Below are 25,939 nucleotides of genomic sequence, written 5' to 3'. Positions count from 1 at the left end.
AAATATTAAATGCACTCACCAAAGTGCAACTCTAATGTATGAGTAAAAACCATTGCTCAATCAATTCAAGCTCTATTCTCATCGTCTCAGCAATAACTCATCGAATGATCCAGTAATTGAGTAATCGAGTGATCGGATAGCTGGATTACCAGGTGATCACTGGCCAAATGATCAAATGCCCGAATGATCGAACAGTCGAATGGTTGGATGGCCAAGTGATCGAACGACCGGATGATCGAGTAACCGAGTAATCAACCAACCGAGTAATCGAATGATCGAGCGGTCGAATGATAAAGTGATCAAATGATCGAGTGATCTGATAATGAAGCAATCGAACGATCGGTGATTGAGTAATCGATAACTGAGTGTTGAAGTGGTCGAATGTCGAGTGACTGAGTTATTTAGTGACTGAATCAAGCGATCGAGTATTATGAATAACGGATTGTTAATGGAATGGCCGAATGAAGAAGTGATCGAGTAATGAAATGATTAAGTAACCGAGTGATTGAGTCATCAATGAAATCTTTTTATAAGGATCGAATTAAAAAAACTTTGAACTGATTTTATCTCTTTGCTCGTTGATTCTTCCGTATAATTACTGAATCAGCAGCTATAATTATCGAATCCACTTTTTTCGTTCAGTTTTTCTTCGTCGAAATCCTTGCGATGGCCAACACATAACGTTGGGTCGTATTGTCCTTTGCATTGAATCTTTGGTTCGCACACGTCGATTTTTCTGGAAGAATCAATTGCGCACTGTTATTTGTATAACTTTGTACCAACGAATATTTTCAAATTTGTGCCTTACTATTTGACCATTTTGCAGTGAAAACATATTTAAGGGAAGCAAAAACAATTTTATCTGAGACAATTTCTCGTCACACTAATGAAAGATGTTTTTGCTGGTAATATTATTTATTGTACTGTCACTGCTGTATTTCATTTATGGATTATTGGGCCGTAAATTGACAATTGATGAAATTGACAAAAAGGCGGTACTGATCACTGGATGCGGAAACGGTAAGGATTTTTGTAGTGGAGGAAATGATTCAGATCGCTGGTTGGAAATTTTCGTTTATAAATGATTTAGAAAAGATTTGGAAGAGATTTCGAAGAGAAATGAATTTGCAGGATTTGGCAGAGATTTAGTGAAACGATGTCTTCAGAATGGGTTAACAGTTTTTGCAGGATGTCGCCGCGCCATTGTACACTTCTAAATTATCTAAAATTAATTTCATTTAATTTTTTTTTTTTTTGATTGTAGAAAACAATTTGTGAAATTGATTTGTCCATATGTTCCGATGAAGTTTACAGAGTGTAAAAGAATTGGAAGATAGCTACAGCTCAATCAGTCAAGGTCGACTGTATGCATTCCAAATGGATGTAACCGATGACGAGAGTGTCCGAAAATCTCGAGAAATCGTAGACACTGTTTTGAGAGAAAAAAATCTCGGTCCGCATCTTTGAAATGTGTAACTGTTTGTCTGAATGATTCTATAGTTATTCAAGAAATACACTAATCAAAATTCAATGATTCTTTGGTATTGTACGGCGGATTAATTCCAATGAAATGATTGCTCAGCACTGAAATTGAAAATATTCTTTTTCAGTCTTTCACGCTCTAATCAACAACGCTGGAGTGCGGGGCAATATCTTCTACGATGACTTTTTGACCGTGGACGACTATAAAGACGTGTGGGAAGTGAATACGTGCGGCGTAATTCGAGTAACGCAAACGTTTCGTGATCTTATCAAAAAGTCCAGGTTCGAATAATATATACAATATTTGCTTGCTTGACGAACCGTCGAACAACAATTGTGGAATTAATAACAATTTTCAGTATTGCAATATTAATTGTGGTTTCAGCTCATACTTAAAGATAATTCTTGAACTTTCAGAATTTCATGAATGATTTCGAGATTGTGAGGAATCCAATCAGTTTGCACATTTAATGAGCTTTTTTAAATAGGCTTTTTAATTGTTTTATCTTAAAAGATAAGGCATAATTATGGTATGAATCTTTCCGTTCTTCTGAAAAGCAATTCTCAGAGGTCGAATAGTGACATGCAGTAGTGCTTGCACATTATTTACATCGCCGAGCCATGGTCCCTATGCATCTTCAAAATTTGCTGTTCATGCTTATACTACTGTATTGAGGTATCAGTTTAAAATAAAGATCAGATCAGCTAGTTCAAGTGACGATCATTTTCACTAATTTTTATTCGATCAATTTTCATCTTAACTTCCTTTAAAATTTCAGATAAATTATTTGACAAATATCATGAAAGAAAATTTAAGACATGAATTGCAACCATATGGAATAAATGTAATAGAAATAGTTCCGGGATCATTTGAAACCGGAATGCCAAATCTCGATGATATGCAAAAAATGTTAGATATGATATGGTCTCGAGCATCACAAAAATTACGCGATGAATATGGAAACAATTATAATGAGAAAGGTAATTTTTTTTGTAAACAATGATATATTATAGAAAAATCATCAATTATATAGATTATAAAATGCTAAAGATAAATTAAATAATAACAATTACAGTTCATTTCAGCAAAAAAATTTCTAAAAGATTTGGGACCAAAAATGTGGGCAAAAGATTTCACATGTGTTACCAATTCATATTATGAAGCAATCATTGCAAAACGACCAAAACTATTATATCAAATTGGCTGGGATGTGTTACTTACGTAAAATTATTTTATTTTTCAACAACAAAAAATAGTGATAATATATTAAATTTTTTATTTGACACTAATGAATTAGAATGCTTCCATTCTGAAGAATGAAATTCGATCTCGAGAATGAACGTGTTTTTTCTTGAATTATTTTCATCTTGCAGATTCTATCCATATTCATTGTTTCCGTTACGCTTACAACTTCATATTATGAAACTTCTAATGCATTTGCATCGAGCACCACTACCGGCAATAACGACAATGAATCCAGAAAATCACAAAATGAAACATAGTTAAAATTTCAGGCAGATGTTAAAAATCAAGTATTTCCTGTATATTTGCTCTCGAATAACTTCAAATTCTTGACTGAATAATTTTGCTAATCTAAACCATCATTAGAATATCTAATTTTGGAATATTTTTTATCAGTTTAATTTAACAGTGTATAAATTTCAGTTCCTAGAAAAGAATGATTGTCTTTGCTTTTTGTTTGCGCTGTTTATTGAATAAAATTTAATCTTCTTTATGTTTCATATTTCATGGAAAATGATAGAAAAAAAGTTTTATGGAAAATAAATGAGAGAAATTGTGAACGAAGGAAAAAACCAAAGTGTTTGCGACGAAAGTGTCAAAGTTTTGTTTATATATTTGATCTGTCAAAGGACAAAAGCGCTACGTACAGAGTAGAAAATAATTTTAAAATTACTAATATTACAAAAAATGAACTCTTAGGGTAAGTGAATGAGGGAACGTAATAAATTCTTCGTAACAGTTCGATGTCATTGAAAACTTCTGCAGTGGAATTTTGTTATTATAAAACTCAAATTACTTTTAAAACATTCATTTTTAAAATGATTGTAAATACCACAAAACATTTCAATCATCGCTTAATAACTTGGTTTTCTCTTAATTACAATGGTAAATTATTGGCATTTGGTAAAATAAGTCAAAAATTTAATGAATAAGGCATTTCAAGCAATAAATTAAATTTGAAAAGTGGAAATAAAGTTTAAATTTAAGAAAAGAATTCAAAAATGAGTCACAATATCATTCATTTCTACGTCAGTTTGAATGTTATTTATGAAATATACTCTGAAATGCTAGCACGACCGAATTGAAAACTGCTTTTATCGAGAAGAACAAACTTTGGTTTCATCAAAAATTCCAGCCAATATTATTGTGAACTGAATCAGTCTCTAAGTTTCCTGTTTCCGAACCGGTTGCTTCCGTACAGGCGCTCCAAACCAATTCATTAAGAACTTCATCAGATGACACTGTACCCTTAGCGGCATGAATGAGTATGGATAGAAGCTAAAAGTAAATAACTATTGGCTGAGATTGTAGAATCTTGAATTCTTGATAAATGGATCATAATCAGAAGAGATTTATAACTTTTCACATTGCGAATTAAATTATTGTTGCAAATTTGAAACTAACATTAGCGACGTGTCCCAACCAATTCGATAGGAAAGCTTTGGTCGTCTCGCAACGATGGCTTCATAGTAAGCATCGATAACCTTTGCTGTATCTTTCGACAAAAACTTTGATAGCATTTCATTTGCGAATGCTTTCGCTAAAAATCATTTATCTCAGCGATAACAACTGAGAATCGCAAATAACTGAAATTCAATGTGTTCGCAAATGACAATAATGACATAATGTAACCTTTCACATTAAAATCATTTCCATATTCGTTGCGAATTTCTTGTGACGATCGATTCCATAGGAAATCAGTCATACGATGCAGTTCCTGAATGACATGCAATCCAGTTTGGAAGGTTCCCGGAAATAAGACTACTACAATTACTCCATATGGTTCCAATTCGTACCTTCAAACAATTCTTCAGACAACCTAAAACTATCAAAAGAATGCTTTTCACGTCGAAATCTCGAAAAAGACTTCCTCGAGATCAGTCGCAAATGCCGCAGTTCCATACCTGATGATATTAGCATAAGCTTGAAGAGCACATTTTGATGATACGTAAGGGCCGTAAGTAGGTGCTGGAAATAACGTGGACGCACTACAGCAAATGATGATTCGACCACTAGGATAAATAAAATTTTGAACTAAAAAAGAGAAATAATGATAGTAACTTTTATAATTATTAATTGATCTATTCGCTGATAAATAATCATTTCAAGATTTGCATTAGATGAAACCTTGATTTCTTGATAAGACTTCGAAATGCTTGTGTCACTCGTATCGCACCGTATGTATTAACCTCCCACACTTCTTTATAGTCATCCAAAAGTAGAAAGTCGTCGTAAAATTGATTTCCTCGTATGCCAGCATTATTTACCACAGAATGAAGAACTGAAAAATGAGTATTTTCAAACTAATATATTCGTATTCTCATTTTCAGTATTTTAGTTGAACTTTTCAAATTTTCATTTCTTTTTATTTTCTTCCATTTGCAATACAATCCTTTCATTTGAACGAATTATTATATAATAATATTAACACTAAATTATGCTATTTTTTCAATTTCATTTTATCAAATTTTGATTTGTTTCTTGAGTATAAAACAAGATATTTAATTGGTAATTAACTACCGGATAATTTTTTCGTTCTAGAAAGGAATGTTCGCTGCAAAAACAATCATTCTTGTCAGAGATACGAACCGATATTCTTTTCTCTCAAAACATTGTCTACGATTTCTCGAGATTTTCGGACACTCTCGTCATCGGTTACATCCATTTGGAATGCATAAAGTCGACCTTTACTGATTGAACTGTAGCTTTTTTCTAATTCACTTATATTCTGCAAACAAGGTAAAACCGATGAAGCATTTCACGGAAGTAACAAAAGTATTTCTAAATTTTCTTTTATTGACTCTCTGCCACTTCGCACTTTCCTATTCTTCTGCTCTCAGTGATATTTTGCATTTCAAATTAGCTGATGAAATGCTAATTTGTATTCAAGAAATTGTTTTATATTAGGTAGCCTACACTTTCAAACTGGCATCCTGCAAAAACTGTCAGTCCATTCTGGAGACATCGTTTCACCAAATCTCTACCAAATCCTGAAAATTATTTTTGTAATAACAAATTTTCAGGCATATTAAGCAGTTCTTCAGGTTATTTTCTGCCGGAAATCTTACCGCTTCCACATCCTGTAATTAGCACAGCTTTCTTGTCAATTTCACCAATTGTCAATTTACGGCCCAATAATCCGTAAATAACATACAGCAATGGTAGTACAGTAAATAAGATTACCAGTAAAAACATCTTGAGAGACAAAAATTATTGGGGTCGAATAAAATTAGAAGGGCTTTAAAAGATGAAAAAGATATCTTTGACTGAATGTGAAATTACTTTTGCTTTTTATTCTTTAGAGGTTTTCACTTCTCAACACAAAATGGTCAAGAGTAAGTTATATTGAATTGAGCCTGGTCAAAGAGAAAATGTTTGAAACTGTTGGCAGTAAGCAAAGAAGCGCAAATGGCAATACGCATTTGAAGTTTTGATGAACGAATAGGGGAAAGGGCCGAGCGAATCGAAAACTGGAAGTCAACCGGTCGTTCCCTATTTTTTACTTTTTTGTTCCTTCAATACTTTTTTTTCCATTGATGATGAGTAAATACCATTTAAAAAACTCTGTCAAAATTCAAAGAATGTTTATATCAAAGTGATGAAAGAGTCGAATTATTATTTCACAAATCTTACTGACATCATTTTTAATCAAAGTTCATGTTTACATTACTTTAATGATTTCTGTTGTCTTACAGGAAAGGCTTGAGACAGCAGATTCCAACGATACAAATCTGAATGTAGTTTAACCTCTTTTTAAATTCCGTATCTTCGAGAATTCAAAACCATTTCAAACTTAAAAATCGTTGTTATAAAAAGTTGCAATAAAAGTACGTACAAATATCGCCCATGTCGCACTCTCAATTGTTGGAGATTTCGTTCTCAAATGAAATAATAATTTTAATAACGAAAAATCACAGCTAGTGTTGTATTACTTTAGTTTTAGTAAAAAAGACATTAAATTAACCTTGAAAACAACAAAAACGAAAAGATTTTAATTTTCAGTGTACTTAGCGTTGCTCCACCCAAATTCTTTCTATTAAAATATTAAATGCACTCACCAAAGTGCAACTCTAATGTATGAGTAAAAACCATTGCTCAATCAATTCAAGCTCTATTCTCATCGTCTCAGCAATAACTCATCGAATGATCCAGTAATTGAGTAATCGAGTGATCGGATAGCTGGATTACCAGGTGATCACTGGCCAAATGATCAAATGCCCGAATGATCGAACAGTCGAATGGTTGGATGGCCAAGTGATCGAACGACCGGATGATCGAGTAACCGAGTAATCAACCAACCGAGTAATCGAATGATCGAGCGGTCGAATGATAAAGTGATCAAATGATCGAGTGATCTGATAATGAAGCAATCGAACGATCGGTGATTGAGTAATCGATAACTGAGTGTTGAAGTGGTCGAATGTCGAGTGACTGAGTTATTTAGTGACTGAATCAAGCGATCGAGTATTATGAATAACGGATTGTTAATGGAATGGCCGAATGAAGAAGTGATCGAGTAATGAAATGATTAAGTAACCGAGTGATTGAGTCATCAATGAAATCTTTTTATAAGGATCGAATTAAAAAAACCTTGAACTGATTTTATCTCTTTGCTCGTTGATTCTTCCGTATAATTACTGAATCAGCAGCTATAATTATCGAATCCACTTTTTTCGTTCAGTTTTTCTTCGTCGAAATCCTTGCGATGGCCAACACATAACGTTGGGTCGTATTGTCCTTTGCATTGAATCTTTGGTTCGCACACGTCGATTTTTCTGGAAGAATCAATTGCGCACTGTTATTTGTATAACTTTGTACCAACGAATATTTTCAAATTTGTGCCTTACTATTTGACCATTTTGCAGTGAAAACATATTTAAGGGAAGCAAAAACAATTTTATCTGAGACAATTTCTCGTCACACTAATGAAAAATGTTTTTGCTGGTAATATTATTTATTGTACTGTCACTGCTGTATTTCATTTATGGATTATTGGGCCGTAAATTGACAATTGATGAAATTGACAAAAAGGCGGTACTGATCACTGGATGCGGAAACGGTAAGGATTTTTGTAGTGGAGGAAATGATTCAGATCGCTGGTTGGAAATTTTCGTTTATAAATGATTTAGAAAAGATTTGGAAGAGATTTCGAAGAGAAATGAATTTGCAGGATTTGGCAGAGATTTAGTGAAACGATGTCTTCAGAATGGGTTAACAGTTTTTGCAGGATGTCGCCGCGCCATTGTACACTTCTAAATTATCTAAAATTAATTTCATTTAATTTTTTTTTTTTTTGATTGTAGAAAACAATTTGTGAAATTGATTTGTCCATATGTTCCGATGAAGTTTACAGAGTGTAAAAGAATTGGAAGATAGCTACAGCTCAATCAGTCAAGGTCGACTGTATGCATTCCAAATGGATGTAACCGATGACGAGAGTGTCCGAAAATCTCGAGAAATCGTAGACACTGTTTTGAGAGAAAAAAATCTCGGTCCGCATCTTTGAAATGTGTAACTGTTTGTCTGAATGATTCTATAGTTATTCAAGAAATACACTAATCAAAATTCAATGATTCTTTGGTATTGTACGGCGGATTAATTCCAATGAAATGATTGCTCAGCACTGAAATTGAAAATATTCTTTTTCAGTCTTTCACGCTCTAATCAACAACGCTGGAGTGCGGGGCAATATCTTCTACGATGACTTTTTGACCGTGGACGACTATAAAGACGTGTGGGAAGTGAATACGTGCGGCGTAATTCGAGTAACGCAAACGTTTCGTGATCTTATCAAAAAGTCCAGGTTCGAATAATATATACAATATTTGCTTGCTTGACGAACCGTCGAACAACAATTGTGGAATTAATAACAATTTTCAGTATTGCAATATTAATTGTGGTTTCAGCTCATACTTAAAGATAATTCTTGAACTTTCAGAATTTCATGAATGATTTCGAGATTGTGAGGAATCCAATCAGTTTGCACATTTAATGAGCTTTTTTAAATAGGCTTTTTAATTGTTTTATCTTAAAAGATAAGGCATAATTATGGTATGAATCTTTCCGTTCTTCTGAAAAGCAATTCTCAGAGGTCGAATAGTGACATGCAGTAGTGCTTGCACATTATTTACATCGCCGAGCCATGGTCCCTATGCATCTTCAAAATTTGCTGTTCATGCTTATACTACTGTATTGAGGTATCAGTTTAAAATAAAGATCAGATCAGCTAGTTCAAGTGACGATCATTTTCACTAATTTTTATTCGATCAATTTTCATCTTAACTTCCTTTAAAATTTCAGATAAATTATTTGACAAATATCATGAAAGAAAATTTAAGACATGAATTGCAACCATATGGAATAAATGTAATAGAAATAGTTCCGGGATCATTTGAAACCGGAATGCCAAATCTCGATGATATGCAAAAAATGTTAGATATGATATGGTCTCGAGCATCACAAAAATTACGCGATGAATATGGAAACAATTATAATGAGAAAGGTAATTTTTTTTGTAAACAATGATATATTATAGAAAAATCATCAATTATATAGATTATAAAATGCTAAAGATAAATTAAATAATAACAATTACAGTTCATTTCAGCAAAAAAATTTCTAAAAGATTTGGGACCAAAAATGTGGGCAAAAGATTTCACATGTGTTACCAATTCATATTATGAAGCAATCATTGCAAAACGACCAAAACTATTATATCAAATTGGCTGGGATGTGTTACTTACGTAAAATTATTTTATTTTTCAACAACAAAAAATAGTGATAATATATTAAATTTTTTATTTGACACTAATGAATTAGAATGCTTCCATTCTGAAGAATGAAATTCGATCTCGAGAATGAACGTGTTTTTTCTTGAATTATTTTCATCTTGCAGATTCTATCCATATTCATTGTTTCCGTTACGCTTACAACTTCATATTATGAAACTTCTAATGCATTTGCATCGAGCACCACTACCGGCAATAACGACAATGAATCCAGAAAATCACAAAATGAAACATAGTTAAAATTTCAGGCAGATGTTAAAAATCAAGTATTTCCTGTATATTTGCTCTCGAATAACTTCAAATTCTTGACTGAATAATTTTGCTAATCTAAACCATCATTAGAATATCTAATTTTGGAATATTTTTTATCAGTTTAATTTAACAGTGTATAAATTTCAGTTCCTAGAAAAGAATGATTGTCTTTGCTTTTTGTTTGCGCTGTTTATTGAATAAAATTTAATCTTCTTTATGTTTCATATTTCATGGAAAATGATAGAAAAAAAGTTTTATGGAAAATAAATGAGAGAAATTGTGAACGAAGGAAAAAACCAAAGTGTTTGCGACGAAAGTGTCAAAGTTTTGTTTATATATTTGATCTGTCAAAGGACAAAAGCGCTACGTACAGAGTAGAAAATAATTTTAAAATTACTAATATTACAAAAAATGAACTCTTAGGGTAAGTGAATGAGGGAACGTAATAAATTCTTCGTAACAGTTCGATGTCATTGAAAACTTCTGCAGTGGAATTTTGTTATTATAAAACTCAAATTACTTTTAAAACATTCATTTTTAAAATGATTGTAAATACCACAAAACATTTCAATCATCGCTTAATAACTTGGTTTTCTCTTAATTACAATGGTAAATTATTGGCATTCGGTGAAATAAGTCAAAAATCTAATGAATAAGGCATTTCAAGCAATAAATTAAATTTGAAAAGTGGAAATAAAGTTTAAATTTAAGAAAAGAATTCAAAAATGAGTCACAATATCATTCATTTCTACGTCAGTTTGAATGTTATTTATGAAATATACTCTGAAATGCTAGCACGACCGAATTGAAAAATGCTTTTATCGAGAAGAACAAACTTTGGTTTCATCAAAAATTCCAGCCAATATTATTGTGAACTGAATCAGTCTCTAAGTTTCCTGTTTCCGAACCGGTTGCTTCCGTACAGGCGCTCCAAACCAATTCATTAAGAACTTCATCAGATGACACTGTACCCTTAGCGGCATGAATGAGTATGGATAGAAGCTAAAAGTAAATAACTATTGGCTGAGATTGTAGAATCTTGAATTCTTGATAAATGGATCATAATCAGAAGAGATTTATAACTTTTCACATTTCCTCAATTGCGAATTAAATTATTGTTGCAAATTTGAAACTAACATTAGCGACGTGTCCCAACCAATTCGATAGGAAAGCTTTGGTCGTCTCGCAACGATGGCTTCATAGTAAGCATCGATAACCTTTGCTGTATCTTTCGACAAAAACTTTGATAGCATTTCATTTGCGAATGCTTTCGCTAAAAATCATTTATCTCAGCGATAACAACTGAGAATCGCAAATAACTGAAATTCAATGTGTTCGCAAATGACAATAATGACATAATGTAACCTTTCACATTAAAATCATTTCCATATTCGTTGCGAATTTCTTGCGACGATCGATTCCATAGGAAATCAATCATACGATGCAGTTCCTGAATGACATGCAATCCAGTTTGGAAGGTTCCCGGAAATAAGACTACTACAATTACTCCATATGGTTCCAATTCGTACCTTCAAACAATTCTTCAGACAACCTAAAACTATCAAAAGAATGCTTTTCACGTCGAAATCTCGAAAAAGACTTCCTCGAGATCAGTCGCAAATGCCGCAGTTCCATACCTGATGATATTAGCATAAGCTTGAAGAGCACATTTTGATGATACGTAAGGGCCGTAAGTAGGTGCTGGAAATAACGTGGACGCACTACAGCAAATGATGATTCGACCACTAGGATAAATAAAATTTTGAACTAAAAAAGAGAAATAATGATAGTAACTTTTATAATTATTAATTGATCTATTCGCTGATAAATAATCATTTCAAGATTTGCATTAGATGAAACCTTGATTTCTTGATAAGACTTCGAAATGCTTGTGTCACTCGTATCGCACCGTATGTATTAACCTCCCACACTTCTTTATAGTCGTCCAAAAGTAGAAAGTCGTCGTAAAATTGATTTCCTCGTATGCCAGCATTATTTACCACAGAATGAAAAACTGAAAAATGAATATTTTCAAACTAATATATTCGTATTCTCATTTTCAGTATTTTAGTTGAACTTTTCAAATTTTCATTTCTTTTTATTTTCTTCCATTTGCAATACAATCCTTTCATTTGAACGAATTATTATATAATAATATTAACACTAAATTCTGCTATTTTTTAATTTCATTTCAATTTCATTTCAAAGCATAAAAATATAAAATTGAAATACTGAAAATATGCTCATTGTGTTCCACTCAAAAAAAAAAAAAAAAAAAACACTTTCAATTTTATTTTTTTTTTTTAATCAAAAATAAATAATAATTATCAATTTGAATTTCATATATTTTTCATTTAAAAATGTTTGTTTCTTCTTTTCATTCATTGCATATATCAAAAAAAAAAAAAAAATAAATAAATAAATAAACTCATACAAATATAACTATTTAATATTCTTTGAATTTCAATTATTTAATTTATTTTGATTTTATTCAAATAAGATTCTTCAAAATATAATCCAGCCAAACATCAAAAGTTTATTTCATTTTGCTTTAAATTCTAAACTAAATAAACAAAATATTTTGAAGTGAAATTAACTAAATAGCCTAACTGAAAAGAATAATGAAATTTTTTTTTTCTTTTTTAAAAACAAAAAAACAAATCTTTTTCAAAAACATCCTTTTCTGTCAAAAAAAAAAAAAAAAAAAAAAAGACAATGAAGCAATTCTAGCAAGAATTTATTTATGCAGTAAATATTTTTGTGTTAAAATTAACATCCATATTTTAAAGATTTGAATTTCAGATTCGTTTCTCGTAAACAAATTTTTGATAAATATTCTAAAAACGCTAAATGCTTTCACATCCGTTAAGATTATATATAATTGACCTTCAGCAAATGAACCATAAAAATTCCTTTAATCTCTTTGTTAGTTTAAAACCATAATTAATACTTATTTATTCTGTGAATTTATTTCTATTTGATCACAAATAAGTGACTTCTAAAAGTTTAGTACCCTTTCATTTCGTTTATTTCTGTTTATTGTTCATTTTTGATAAAACATTGCACACCAAATTAAATTTGAAATTATTTACATTAAAAATTTATTGAAAGTTTAGAATTATTTACATCGAAAATTTATTAAAAATTTACAATTATTTACATTAAAAATTGAATACAATCAATAATTCACAATAAATACTTAATTTAATTTCTCAAACTAGTATTCTACAAAAATTATAATTCTATTCTAAAAACATTAGCCTATCAAATTTTCAAAAAAAAAAAGAAAAACAGAAAAAATTCTAAAAATTATTTCGCTTTTTAAAAAAAAAATTTGTTTACACATTTTAACTTAAAATTTCCATAAGTGTTTTTTCTCTTAAACTATCAAGCAGGTACATATCATTTTCATGGTCAATGCTCTAAATTATTTCCTTTATCACAAAAAATTTTCTCTCTCATATTTCACTACTTTAGTAACACTTTCCTGTCAATTTCACTAATTGTTAATTTCCGGTCCATTAATTCGTAAATAACATAAATTGCAGTTGCAATGAAAGGATAATAAATAATTTTGCCAGTGTAAACATCATTTCTCGGTACTGTAAATAAGTAATACTTTTAAAATAATTGAAGAAAAAAAAATTTTAATACTAGGAAGTATTTGTTGTTAAAAATTTACCATTAAGTCAGAAAATGATAATGTAAAATTAGGTAAATAACAAAATCAAACACACTCTTTCACCTTTCACCTTTTATCATTCTTATCAAATAATTGATAGTATAAATCAGCTTTATACTCTGTTAGATTATCACCAAAATATATGTTTGCAAATATCATCTTTAAAAAAGAAAAATTAAAATTTCTGTAATGACAAAATCAAAATGATAGTTATAATTTATAAAAAGTTAAAAAAGCACAAACTTTATAGCAATTTAAAATTTAAAAATTTGCTAATTATTTAGATGTGGAAGAAAGTTTAAATTATATTTATTTAAAAAAAAAAAAAAAAAATTGTAGTACCAAATGTGAGCAAAATTTTTTAACAAAAACTAAAAAATCTAATTTTCTCCCTAATCATTTCAATTTATACGTACATCTGATAACACTGATAATTTGTTCACAATGCTATGTTTATCATTCTATCTTATCTGTTATCATTTAATTACAATTTATGGCTTTTTTTTTCTCACCAAAATTAACAAATAGTAGTAGCAAATCACTACTGATAACAAAAATGATAAAAAAAATCCAACTTTGACCCACTTTTTTTTTTTTTAGCAAACAATTAAAAAGTTATTTTCCACATATCATTTTACATTACTTATCACCAAAATTTACTTATCATCAAGTTTAGCTACGTAAGTATATAAGTTCTTATCACTTAACAAATCTTTAATGAAATTAAAATGCATTTCATTTCAGATCTTTTTGCTCCAGAAAATGACTAATTATTGTTAATCGTTAAGGTTAACTAATTGTTTGCGCCTAAATGATAAAATGACAAACAATGACTGATAATGTCATATACTTTAATAGAACTAACTTTCATCATTTTTTAATCTTTAAATTATATGTTAATAAAGTGACCTTTGACATGGAATTTGACAGATAAAATGGTGTCACGAAAAAAAGTACTAACTGAGTTAACTGATAATGAATGAATTACTTGTGTAATTAATGAAAGATAGTTTAAAAATAACTAATTATACTTTTGAAGTTGTTATATTGCAATAAAAGTAATTCAAAAAATATTAAAATCATTTCCTCTAAATTCAATTCAAGAAATACTAAATTCATTTCTTCTAAATTCGGTTCAAGAAGTACCAAATTCAATTCAAGAAGTACCAAATTCAATTCAAGAAGTACTAAATTCAATTCACGAAGTACTAAATTCAATTCAAGAAGTACTAAATTCAATTCACGAAGTACTAAATTCAATTCAAGAAATACTAAATTCAATTCACGAAGTACTAAATTCAATTCAAGAAGTACTAAATTCAATTCAAGAAGTACTAAATTCAATTCACAAAGTACTAAATTCATTTTTTCTAAAATTAAATTCAAGAAATACTAAACTCATTCATTTCTTTAAGTATTGCAAAAAATTTGGAAAGAAATTTATTCAAATTATCGCTGTAATTTCCATAATAAAATTATTGCATAAAAAATGAAATTTTGATATAATTTTCATCGATAGTAATCGATAGTTATTATCATTTTTTTTTACTGATAATATTGTTTTCTTATTAAGAATTATAATCACTGATAATATTAAAGTAATAAAAATTAATTGTCAAATAAAATAAACAAATTTATCATCTGAGAAAATTGATCGATTTAATAACAAATAATACTGATAATGATCAAGTTTATTTATTTATTGAACATTCTTGAAGATTTAAAAAAAAAAAAATTGCTATAGCAGAATTAATAAAGAGAAAAGGAATTAGTACAATGTATTTAATTTCTTCAAAAACTTGAATTGAATTTAAAATTCAAGATTTCAATGCTGAATTTTTAATAATTAATAAAATTTTAAAATTATTGAAATTTAATTAATTAATGAAAATTTAATAATTAGTGAAATGAATTTAAAATATCATATAATTATAGCATTAATAAAAATAAGTAATTGAGATTTTTTTATAAGTAAATATAAGTTACAGTAAAACAATTGCAATTTAAAAAAGCTAAAAGTTATTGGAAATTATAATCAAATAATTAAATAATTCATTTTCAAATTATCATAGCATAAATAACATACTAATAACTTTTTTAAATTGCTAACATTACTAAATAACTTTTATTCGAGAAGTAAGCAAACAAACATAGAGCAAAAAGAATGTATTAAATTTGATTTAAAAAATGAAAAAAAAAAAAAAAATACGACAAGATTAAACAAAATTAAAATAGCATAATGAACAAATTTTCTTAGTAATAAGCGGATTTGTCCCTTTTGCGCTGAAACTTTTCCATTTGTTAACCTAGATTACCTATCATCATTTTACACAAACATAATGAAACAGGTAAAAATGCTACCCAATTTGCAACATTGGTTAGTATTCGATAAACATTCTCAAAATTTGGGATCAAATAATATTTTTGATATTCTCAGGTAAATCATATATTGTCGAGATTTCTCGAATTTTCTAAGTGTAACTTTAATAGCAAAGTTAAAAATGGTCAAAAAATATGAATGCTTCAGACATAACTTTTTTGTTTTTCTCGTTTGTTTGTTTTGTTTTTTTTTTTTTTTTGATTTGCGCATTAATTATATTTTTACAATTTACAATAAATTATTTTGGATGAGATTTTGATGGAAATTTTATTGATATAAAAGAAAGAATAAAATTTGAGAAATTTAATTTAATTAAAAATTTGAGCAAAAATTAAATCTAAAATTTAAATGTAATGAGGTATACTTTTTTGGGTATTTTACTCTAAAAAAATTTTAACAAACTATTAAAAATTTTAAAATCACTAAATGATATCAAACAATGATGCCATAATTCTTATAACAATCAAATATTTGCATTTATTTTTAATAAAACTTTTTTTTTTTTAATAAAACTTAATTCATTCACTTTATATCAAATAGCAATTTTGATTTTTTGATAAAATTTTATTCGTTTTATTTTTTTTTTTTTTTATCCATTTAAATAATTTATTGTTATTTTTCCTATTTTCTTATGCAACAATCTTGTGCAACTGATAAATTCATGGAAAGTTAAAAAAAGAAATAATTAATTAACTTATTAACTTATCCATGTAAATTAACTTTTACTTTTTCAAATGTTTATATAAATGAAGTAAATTACGATCAAATGATTTTACTATGAAATTTTTATTCAAATTGCTAAAAAAGATTTATTTTTAGATATTTATTTAAATGTTATCGTATTAAGGTACTCATATACTAAAATTGTAATTAATATTGTAATTACTGCTAAAGTAATTCGTTACTTACTTACATCGTAGCTAATTACAAATACTGAAAAATGTAACTGCTTTTTCTTTTTTTTTTTCTTTTTTTTTTAAATTTATTTACTTTATTGATATAATTGCATTCATATATTTTCATAATTTTTCTTAATCTATAAAATTAAAAAAAAAAAAAAGAATAGTTCTGGAAGAATTAAAATTATTTTAAATTTGGCTATCTTATATTTACAATTGTGACTAGTTATTTTTTTTTTCTCTCTTTTTAAATAAGCAAACTTTTTAAAAGTGCTCTATTATTTATTTTTTTTTTTTTTTTTTTAAGTAAACAAATTTAAAAAATGCTCTACTAGATGAATTATAGAATTATAATTGGCACTGTTGTTAGTATTAATGAAATCAAAATAATATATAATATGCAAATATAATATCAAAAATTTAGGGTAATTTTTATTAGCATATATTTCTCATAGATTTTAACAATTTTTTTTTTTTTTAAAAAAAAGTTTTAAAAGATGATTGTTTGCAATTGCTTCATCGATTATAATATATTCTCAAAATCAGGCGCATTTATTGTTCAATTTGTTTTCTTCAAAAAAAAAAAAAAAAAAAAATAGGAAAAGAAAAGAAAAGGAAAATAAAAGAAAATATTTGGAAATGAATAGTGCTATGATTGCTTGCAAAAGCACAATTAAATTATACATTTTGATAAAGGCTTTTTTTTTCAAGCTCAAACTTTTATAAAAATAAAGTATAATTTTTAGTTACTCAAAAAAATTTTTGTTTATTTTCTTTTTTTAGCAAAATATTATTTTTTTGATTGTTATCAATTTTTACAGCTTTGTTTACTTATTGAAATTTGGCTCAATTCAAATATTAGAAATATTTTTTCCATTTTTTTCACTTTTTTTTTTTAAAAAAAAATTTTAAAAGTATTATTAAGAGGTAAAAAGAAAAGAAAAAAAAGTTTTTAATATACTTTTTGTATTTAATAGAACTAAATAAATAATATTATCTCTTATTTGTATAGTAATTTTTTTTTTTTTTTTTTTGTGCACCAATAAATTGTTATTGAAATTCTCTCTTTTTTTTTTATTTAATAATTTCTAAATTTTTATTTTAATATGCTAGCAAAAAAAAAAAAAGTTGAATTGAACTAAAATAATGCTATATTTTCAAGTATATTATCACTTATCAGATTGATATCAGTTCAAAGAAAAATTTTCTTTTTTTAATAGTTGTAGATTTTGTTATTTTTTAAAAAAATAATCTGAAAAAAAAAAAGAGAAAAGTGAGAAATATATAGTAACAATGTTTAATAATGAAATTTTATTAAAGTTTAAAAATTTTTTAAAATTAAAAAAAGAATGGAACGAATTTTTTTTTTTTTTATTGTCATTCTCATTTAGTATTATCACTAAACAACATGACAAGCTAGTAGAATTGATTTAGCTAGTAGAATCGATAGAATAATGGAAGGATGGAAGGATGGAAGGAAGGAAGGAAGGAAGGAAGGAAGGAAGGAAGCATAGCTGAGGCAATTCCAACAGCGCTTGTTAAAATGGATGGTTGGATGGATGGGCGCTATGTGTATGGATAGATGGCGCTATGTATGCTTTTGCTATCTTTTAAACTTTACCCTTTTACCCTTTTTTTTTTTTTTTTCCTTTTTTTTTTTTTTTTTTGCATTATTAAATTATTCTTAGTAAATTTTAAATTTTAACTATTTCCATTATAATTATTATTATTATCAAGTTTTATTTCAATTTTTATATTTCGAAAAAATTTGAAATTTTTTTTTTTGGTTGATGGATTAAACTTTACCCTTTTACCCTTTTTTTTTTGTTTGCATTATTAAATTATTCTTAGTAAATTTTAAATTTTAACTATTTCCATTATAATTATTGTTATTATCAAGTTTTATTTCAATTTTTATATTTCGAAAAAATTTGAAATTTTTTTAAAACATTTTATTCAATGTAAAATGTGTATATATAAAATTTTTTTTTTGTTTTTACCTTTTTTTCTGCTTTTAATTTTTTTTTTTATATTATCAAATATTTAAGTGTTAAAAAATTTTTTATTTGTAATATTTTATTAGGAAAAGATGTAAAAAAAAAAAAAAAAAAAAAAAAAAAAAATGTATGAAATTTGAATAGATTAAAGATTAAAAGGTAATATTGAAAAATGAAAAATTTTTTATTTAAAGGCAATATTGAAAATCAAAAAAAAAGTTTATCATATCTATTAATTAATTAATTACTGAAAACGAAAAAAAAGTTTATCATACCTGTTAATTAATTAAATATTAATTATGAGAATTTAATTTATTAAATTTAAAAAAAATAAAAATAATTTATTAAAAAATTTATTTTTTAATTTATTAAAATTTATTAAAAAATTTATTAAAAAAAAAAATAAAAATAAAGAAAAATTGTTAACTATCATTTTGCTATTCCTTTAATTTTTATAAAATGATTCATAATATCATCTATTCCAATTTAATTATGAAAATTGAAGCTATTAAAAAAATTGTTAACTATTTCAGTTGTTTATCAGAAGATTGAGAAATTTTTATTTTATTTATTTATTTTTTCTCTCCAGCTAATTTTATTCATATTTTAAATTTTATTTTCTCCTCAAAAAAAAAAATGTCGTCAACAATACGACAAAAAATTATAATTTAATGAATATAGCTAGCTATATTAATTCTACCTACCTATAAATATTTATTAAAATTTTATCAATAACGATTAAATCATAAAGTTCAAATCATTTTTACATTATTGTTAAATTTAATAAAACTAATTATTTAGGAATTGTTAATAAGAAACGATTATTTATTTTAGTATACAATTGTTGGCAATGTAAACAAAATTATTGTTTACGATTCGTTACAGACATTTGCACTTCATTTATTTTTGTGATTGTTATAAAGTAAATATTAATAGGAATTAATATTACTTTTCATTCTATTTCGTTGTTTATTATTATTATTTTTTTTTTTCATTATTATTTCTCTTTTTGCACATTATTTCATTTATTATCGTGAAATTTAAATTTTATCGATTTGTAAATTAATCAGAATATATTAATTTTTTTTCCCCCTCCTTCCCCCTCCCCCCCCCCCCCCCCCCCCCCCGAAATTGTGATTAAATTTTTAGTATAATTTAGATGTGATATGTATTAAACAAGAAAAAAAAATCAATAATGTTATATGTGAAAATGATTAATGATAAGAGCTATTATTTGTAGCATTGATAAGTTTATCTGATTATAATCGGATAAAAAAAAAATTTTTTTTTTTTTTTAATACAATTGATATATGATGAATATGATAATTATGATATGATAAATAAAAGTTATGTTATGATAAATAGTTTAGTAATAATAATTAGCATTAATCTTTCTATTTTTTTTTTTTTAGAATTTGTAAAATTGTTTTTTTTCAAATTTGATATTATCATTTTATCACTGAAACCATTGCATTAATGCAATTTTCACTTTTCATTTTTTTTTTTTTAAATAGAAAATAAGCTAATTGTACTTTCAAAAAAGATAGATTATTTATGTTTTTTTCTTTCTTTCTTTCTCTCCCTCCCTCTCTCTCTCTCTCTTTTTGCTTTTAAATGATTTTTAAATGATAGAAAAGAAATAAAAATCAATTTGTTGCATTCTTTAGGAAATATATTAAAAAATTTCGCCCATTAATGCTTGATAGATGGCAAATATTATTCACATATTTTTTTTTTATTTGTAAATAAATATGAATCAGAATTTTTTCTTTTTTTTTGCAGTATTATTGTTTTATTCTTTATCAATTAGCTTTTTATTTATTTTTTATTTATTTATTTATTTACAAATAATAAAAGAATATTTAAGTTTTGAAAGAGATTTTAAAATAAAAATCAAAAAAAAAAAAAGAAAAATTGAAGCAGAAAAGTAAACAAAAAAAAAAGAAAATTTTAGATATATCGATGAATCAATAATTAAAATTAATTTTTAACTTTTTGTTTGAATTTATTAAATTCTTTTTAATGTATCCCTCATTCATTGACAATTTTTTAAAGCTTTCATAAAGCTTGATAGCTTATTTATCTAGCAAATATGACTAATCAATCATTTGTTATTTGCTGTTCAATGGAAAAAAAAAGTAAACAACCTTTTTGAATCATTGATCAACAAGCAAAATGGAATCATATTTCTTTCTTGTTTTTTTTTTCTTTTCTTTTTCTAAGGATTTGTTTACAAATGATAAAAGATTATTTAAATTTTGAAAAAGAAGATAGGTGTCAAAAGAAACAATGAACAAAAAACGGATAATTAATTAATTAATCAAATTTCATTTATGATAATTATCACATAAATTTTAAAATTATTATTTTGTCAATTATTTCAAAAAATTAAATTTTAAAATCACATATAAAATTATTTTTTCAATGGGAGAAAATGCTTGGTTACCTTTTTTTTCACTCTCATAAATTCATATTCAATTTATATTCGATTCAATTCATATTCAATCCAATTCAATTCAAATCAATTCAATTCATATTCAGTTCAATTCAATTCATATTCAATTCAATTTATATTCAATTCATACTCAATACATATTCAATTCAATTCAATTCATATTCAATTCATATTCAATTCAATTCAGTTCATATTCAATTCAGTTTATATTCAATTCAGTTTATATTCAATTCATATTCAATTCAGTTTATATTCAATTCATATTCAATTCAATTCATATTCAATTCAGTTCATATTCAATTCAGTTCATATTCAATTCAGTTTATATTCAATTCATATTCAATTCAGTTTATATTCAATTCATATTCAATTCAGTTTATATTCAATTCATATTCAATTCAGTTCATATTCAGTTCAGTTTATATTCAATTCATATTCAATTCAGTTTATATTCAATTCATATTCAATTCAGTTCATATTCAATTCATATTCAATTCATTTCATATTCATATTCAATTCAGTTTATATTCAATTCATATTCAATTCAGTTTATATTCAATTCATATTCAATTCAGTTTATATTCAATTCATATTCAATTCAGTTTATATTCAATTCATATTCAATTCAGTTTATATTCAATTCATATTCAATTTAGTTTATATTCAATTCAATTCAATTCATTTCATATTCAATTCAGTTCAATTCATTGTCCAATACTTACTTCTCGTCAACATTTGTTTCGTTTTCAATTTTTGCCCGTTTCCATAGCAGCAGAAGCAACGGTTAGAAATGAAAATTTAATAACTTAAAAAAAAAAAAAGGAAAGAAATGTCCATCACATTTTATCATGCAATCATTTTAATATTACATATATCATAAATGAAAATTCCTAAGTATACTTTTATTTTTTGCTGAATTTCAAACTTTATTTAAGTTATAATTTTAAGTTATAATAATTTTTTTTTTAATTTTATGAAAAAAAAAAAACAATTAATTTATAATTGCAATAAGTACTTAAAAAAAAGATAATACAGAAAGGTTAAAACATAAAACAATATAGTTTCTTTTCAAATTTTTTTTTTTTTTTTTTCATGAAATATTTAAATGAAATATTTAAATAGGAAAAATAAACAATAATCGATACTTCAATTCTCATTTTTTTTTTCCATTCCCTTATCACTTTTTTTTTCTTTTTTTGCATATATCATACTGATAATCATATATGTATATAAGATATGTATGAATTTTGAAAATTGAAAATGAAAGAATTTTTTCGATTTCAAATGAAATTGAAAATTTTAGAAACAAAAAATTATGCATAATTTAACACAGAGAGACAGAGAATAGTAATGATAATAGTGATAATAATAATGATAAAGTGATAGTAGCAATGATTGTGTGAGGAAAAAATTGAAAATGAAAGAATTTTTTCGATTTCAAATGAAATTGAAAATTTTTAAAAACAAAAAATTATAATAATTTAACACAGAGAGAGAGAATAGTAATGATAATAGTGATAATAATAATGATAAAGTGATAGTAGCAATGATTGTGTAATGCATGAATTTGCATGCATTAAATGATTTAGCGAAAAGTTTAACTGAATGCTTGCATGCATGCATGCGTGCATGCAAGCATTCATTTATCATTTCGCTGATTTATGCAAATGACGCGCACATATTCCAAATCGATGGGCGTTTTTGTTGTTTTTTGTTTTTGTTTTTGTTTGTTTGAATGAATGTATAAATAAAATGGGCGGAAAAGGCATTAAATTAGATGAATGATACTTATGCGCCCATAAACTAATCTATTCTTTTTCATCTATAAATTTCAGTTTAATGAAGAAATTATTGTTGTTTTGTTCAGAAATGAAATTGTATAATAGAATAGGATAATATTGCTAATTAACTAATTAATTAATTAAAAGGTATTATTTAGTATTGTTTGTTTTCAACTGTAGGGAAAAAGTGAAATAAAAGAGAGAGAGAGAGAGAGGGAGAGAGAGAGGGAGAGAGAGAGAAATAGAATGGAAATTATTATTGGCAAAAAAAAAAAAAATAGAAGAATCTATGCTAGAAATAATGGATTCTTTCCTTTTTTTTTTTTTTTTTTTTTTGCTCTATTTTAACTAAATGTGAAAATTTGGAAGAGAAAAAAGAGAGAAAGAAGGAGGGAAAAAAAAAAAAAAAGTAAAAACTTTTTTTGTTTAAACTATCAATGTGCAAACACATTAGAATTGTTTAGTATACCAAATAGATAAATCTCTTTTTTTACTTTTTTATTATAATTTTTTTTCAAATATAATAATTTTTTATTTTTATTTTTTTGGTTATAATTCTCTCAGTTATATCATATTTTATCATGAAATAATATTAATACTAGTATTAATTTAAATGATGTGAAAATGAATAATCAATTTTTTTTTTTATTTTTATTTCACTATTTTCTATCGATGAAAAATAGATTATTTTATCTTTGATTTATTTAAAAAAAAAAAAAAAAAAAAAAAGAATCCTCTTATCATATCATTTTTTATGTATGTAAAAAATTTTATATATCATTTTGCACAAAATTTATTGTATTTTTTTTTTTGATTCATAGTTTTTTTTTTTTTTTTAAATTATACTTTTTTGGTTTAATAAATTATTTAATTAGTAAATAAGTTTCAAATATTTATTTTTGAATTTGTTTACTAAAATTAGAAAAAATGGTTAAGTTTCAAGTTTCTTCTATTTGTTTACTTTCATGCTAATTGTAATTTTTGTACTTTTCTAAATTACTAACTAATTTATTTTTAGAATATTAATAATTTTATTGAATTTGACGAATTTTTTTTTTTTGTTTCTTCTATTTTAGCGTATTGTTTATTTTCGTTATTTATCGTTATCTAATTATTGTATAAATTAAGCGTTTATTTTTTTACGTACGTCTATTTTAACGCATATGACGTATATTTCATTCATTTGATATAAAATTTTTTTTTCATATATTTCACTCATTTATTATTATTTCTATACTAAAATTATCAAAAAAAAAATTTTTAATTTGATATTATATGCATTAAAAATATACGCACAAAAAGTTTATTTTTAATTTACTCTTACAAAAATTTGAACATTTTAATTTTTTTTTTTTACTTGAAAAAAAAATAATATTTTAAAAAATTTAGTGTAAAAATTTTCAGTTTTTGCATTTTTTATTTTATGTTATCTGTTTAAAATATCGATGCTATTAAATGAAAATTTTAATTTATTTTAAATTTGAAAAGATAGGAAAAGATTGGTAATTAGAGAGAAAAACTTGGGCATAAATTTAACTGATGATTAATTTTTAGTAACATTTAAAAAGTTTTTAAAAACATTTCTTCTTTTTTATTATTATTATAGTTTGGTTTGTATTTAAATTTTTAATCGGTTTGTATTTAAGTTTTTAATTATATCTTTTCTTTCGATAATAATCACTGTAATTGCTTTTCATGCTGTGAAAATCAATATACAAAATAATTGAGATCAATGATAATTAGCAATTCAAATTGCTTTTCATGCTGTGAAAAGTATTTCATAAAAGATTTCTTTTTCTTTTCTTTTTTTTTTCACCTCTCTCTCTCTTTCTCTCTCTCTCCCTCTCTCTCTTTAAAAGTTAAAAAGAAAAAAAAAATGAAAAGAAATTTTGCTTTTTTTCATTTATTTTTTAAAACAAAATTTTTTGCTCATTTCAAAAAAGTACAAATGGAATAATCAATCGTAGTCAAAAATTTGTTTCATATTAGAGTACTCTTAAATATTTTAAAGTATTACTTATGTATACTTAATGTTAAATTAAATTCTTACTTATCTTTCCATTTGCATTCTACAATTTAACTCAAATTTTTCTTATATTTATGTTTTAAAAAAAAAATAAAATTTAAATAAGAATATAAATACTAAATGTAATAAAATTGTTTTATTATAATTTAATTATTTACTATTTCTACGTTTCTTTTTTTGTGTGCATTTTCATTTCTGTAAAACTTTTACAAATGATAAAAATTTTAGTTTATCTTTTTAATTTTTAATATTTTATTTACTTACTTACTTTTTTTTTTGTTTTTTACTGGTATTTTATGACGAAAATTAAATGTCTTTTAGGCATTTTAATAGCATTAGTTTGAAATTCCAAAAAGAAATTTTTTTCTTCTGTTAAATTTAACATTTTTGAATTAAATATTATAAAATATAAATGTGATATATTAATACCTAACCAAAATTCTTATCAAAAATGTTACATTTAAAATTTAGCATAATGTCAACTATTTTATTTGATATTTTCATCTGATAACGTTTATCATTAAACTTCAATTCTTTTGATAAAAAAAAAAAAATGGAAAAAATAAAATTTCACAAAAATTATTAAATAATCTCGACTATTTATTATAGTATTATAATAAAATATCACTGGAAAGTTTAGTTTTAACCTTTCTTTTGTTTCAAAATTTTCTTTTTTCTTTTATCAAATATTTAGTAATATTAGTGATAAATTTTTTTATGTGAATAATTGAAATTTTTCTATTAATATATAAAATCATATGAGAAATTTTAAAATATATTTGCTTTGTTTGTTTATTTATTTATTTACTTTTTTTTTTTTGTTTTGTTTTGTTTTATTTAGCAACGATTATTATTTGAATTAATTTCGAGAATGAAAAAAAAAAAAAAAACGTTAATAATTCTTATTGTAGTAATTAACAGTAATTAAATTAATAATTTTTTTTTCAGTTATTT

General features: G+C 25.4%; 4 protein-coding genes across 4 annotated transcripts; 2 read left to right on the top strand and 2 right to left on the bottom strand.

Annotated features, from left to right (window-relative positions):
• Nucleotides 1-167: 167 nt before the first annotated feature.
• Nucleotides 168-2,989, top strand: Bma-dhs-2.6 (oxidoreductase, short chain dehydrogenase/reductase family protein; the record flags this gene model as incomplete). Its single annotated transcript, XM_043075840.1, has 7 exons — nucleotides 168-239; nucleotides 1,315-1,453; nucleotides 1,611-1,764; nucleotides 2,051-2,158; nucleotides 2,300-2,463; nucleotides 2,569-2,704; nucleotides 2,857-2,989. The coding sequence occupies 7 exons, from the start codon at nucleotides 168-170 to the stop codon at nucleotides 2,987-2,989; spliced, it is 906 nt and encodes a 301-aa protein (XP_042931774.1).
• An 899-nt stretch (nucleotides 2,990-3,888) lies between these two features.
• Nucleotides 3,889-5,920, bottom strand: Bma-dhs-2.7 (the record flags this gene model as incomplete). The annotated part of the gene is made up of 8 exons (XM_043075839.1): nucleotides 3,889-4,003; nucleotides 4,130-4,265; nucleotides 4,358-4,521; nucleotides 4,630-4,737; nucleotides 4,853-5,006; nucleotides 5,315-5,453; nucleotides 5,642-5,715; nucleotides 5,794-5,920. 8 exons carry the CDS (start codon nucleotides 5,918-5,920, stop codon nucleotides 3,889-3,891), a joined length of 1,017 nt encoding a protein of 338 aa, XP_042931773.1.
• Nucleotides 5,921-8,141: 2,221 nt separating this feature from the next.
• Nucleotides 8,142-9,753, top strand: Bma-dhs-2.4 (Uncharacterized protein; the record flags this gene model as incomplete). The annotated part of the gene is made up of 6 exons (XM_043075838.1): nucleotides 8,142-8,217; nucleotides 8,375-8,528; nucleotides 8,815-8,922; nucleotides 9,064-9,227; nucleotides 9,333-9,468; nucleotides 9,621-9,753. 6 exons carry the CDS (start codon nucleotides 8,142-8,144, stop codon nucleotides 9,751-9,753), a joined length of 771 nt encoding a protein of 256 aa, XP_042931772.1.
• An 899-nt stretch (nucleotides 9,754-10,652) lies between these two features.
• On the bottom strand, nucleotides 10,653-11,758 carry Bma-dhs-2.3 (Uncharacterized protein; the record flags this gene model as incomplete). The annotated part of the gene is made up of 5 exons (XM_043075837.1): nucleotides 10,653-10,767; nucleotides 10,903-11,038; nucleotides 11,131-11,294; nucleotides 11,403-11,510; nucleotides 11,688-11,758. 5 exons carry the CDS (start codon nucleotides 11,756-11,758, stop codon nucleotides 10,653-10,655), a joined length of 594 nt encoding a protein of 197 aa, XP_042931771.1.
• Nucleotides 11,759-25,939: the final 14,181 nt, after the last annotated feature.

This window comes from Brugia malayi, assembly GCF_000002995.4.
Source record: "Brugia malayi strain FR3 genome assembly, contig: Bm_v4_ChrX_scaffold_001, whole genome shotgun sequence".
Taxonomy (NCBI): domain Eukaryota; kingdom Metazoa; phylum Nematoda; class Chromadorea; order Rhabditida; family Onchocercidae; genus Brugia; species Brugia malayi.
Note: the sequence above shows the minus strand (reverse complement) of the source record. Positions and strands in the feature narration are given on the sequence as shown.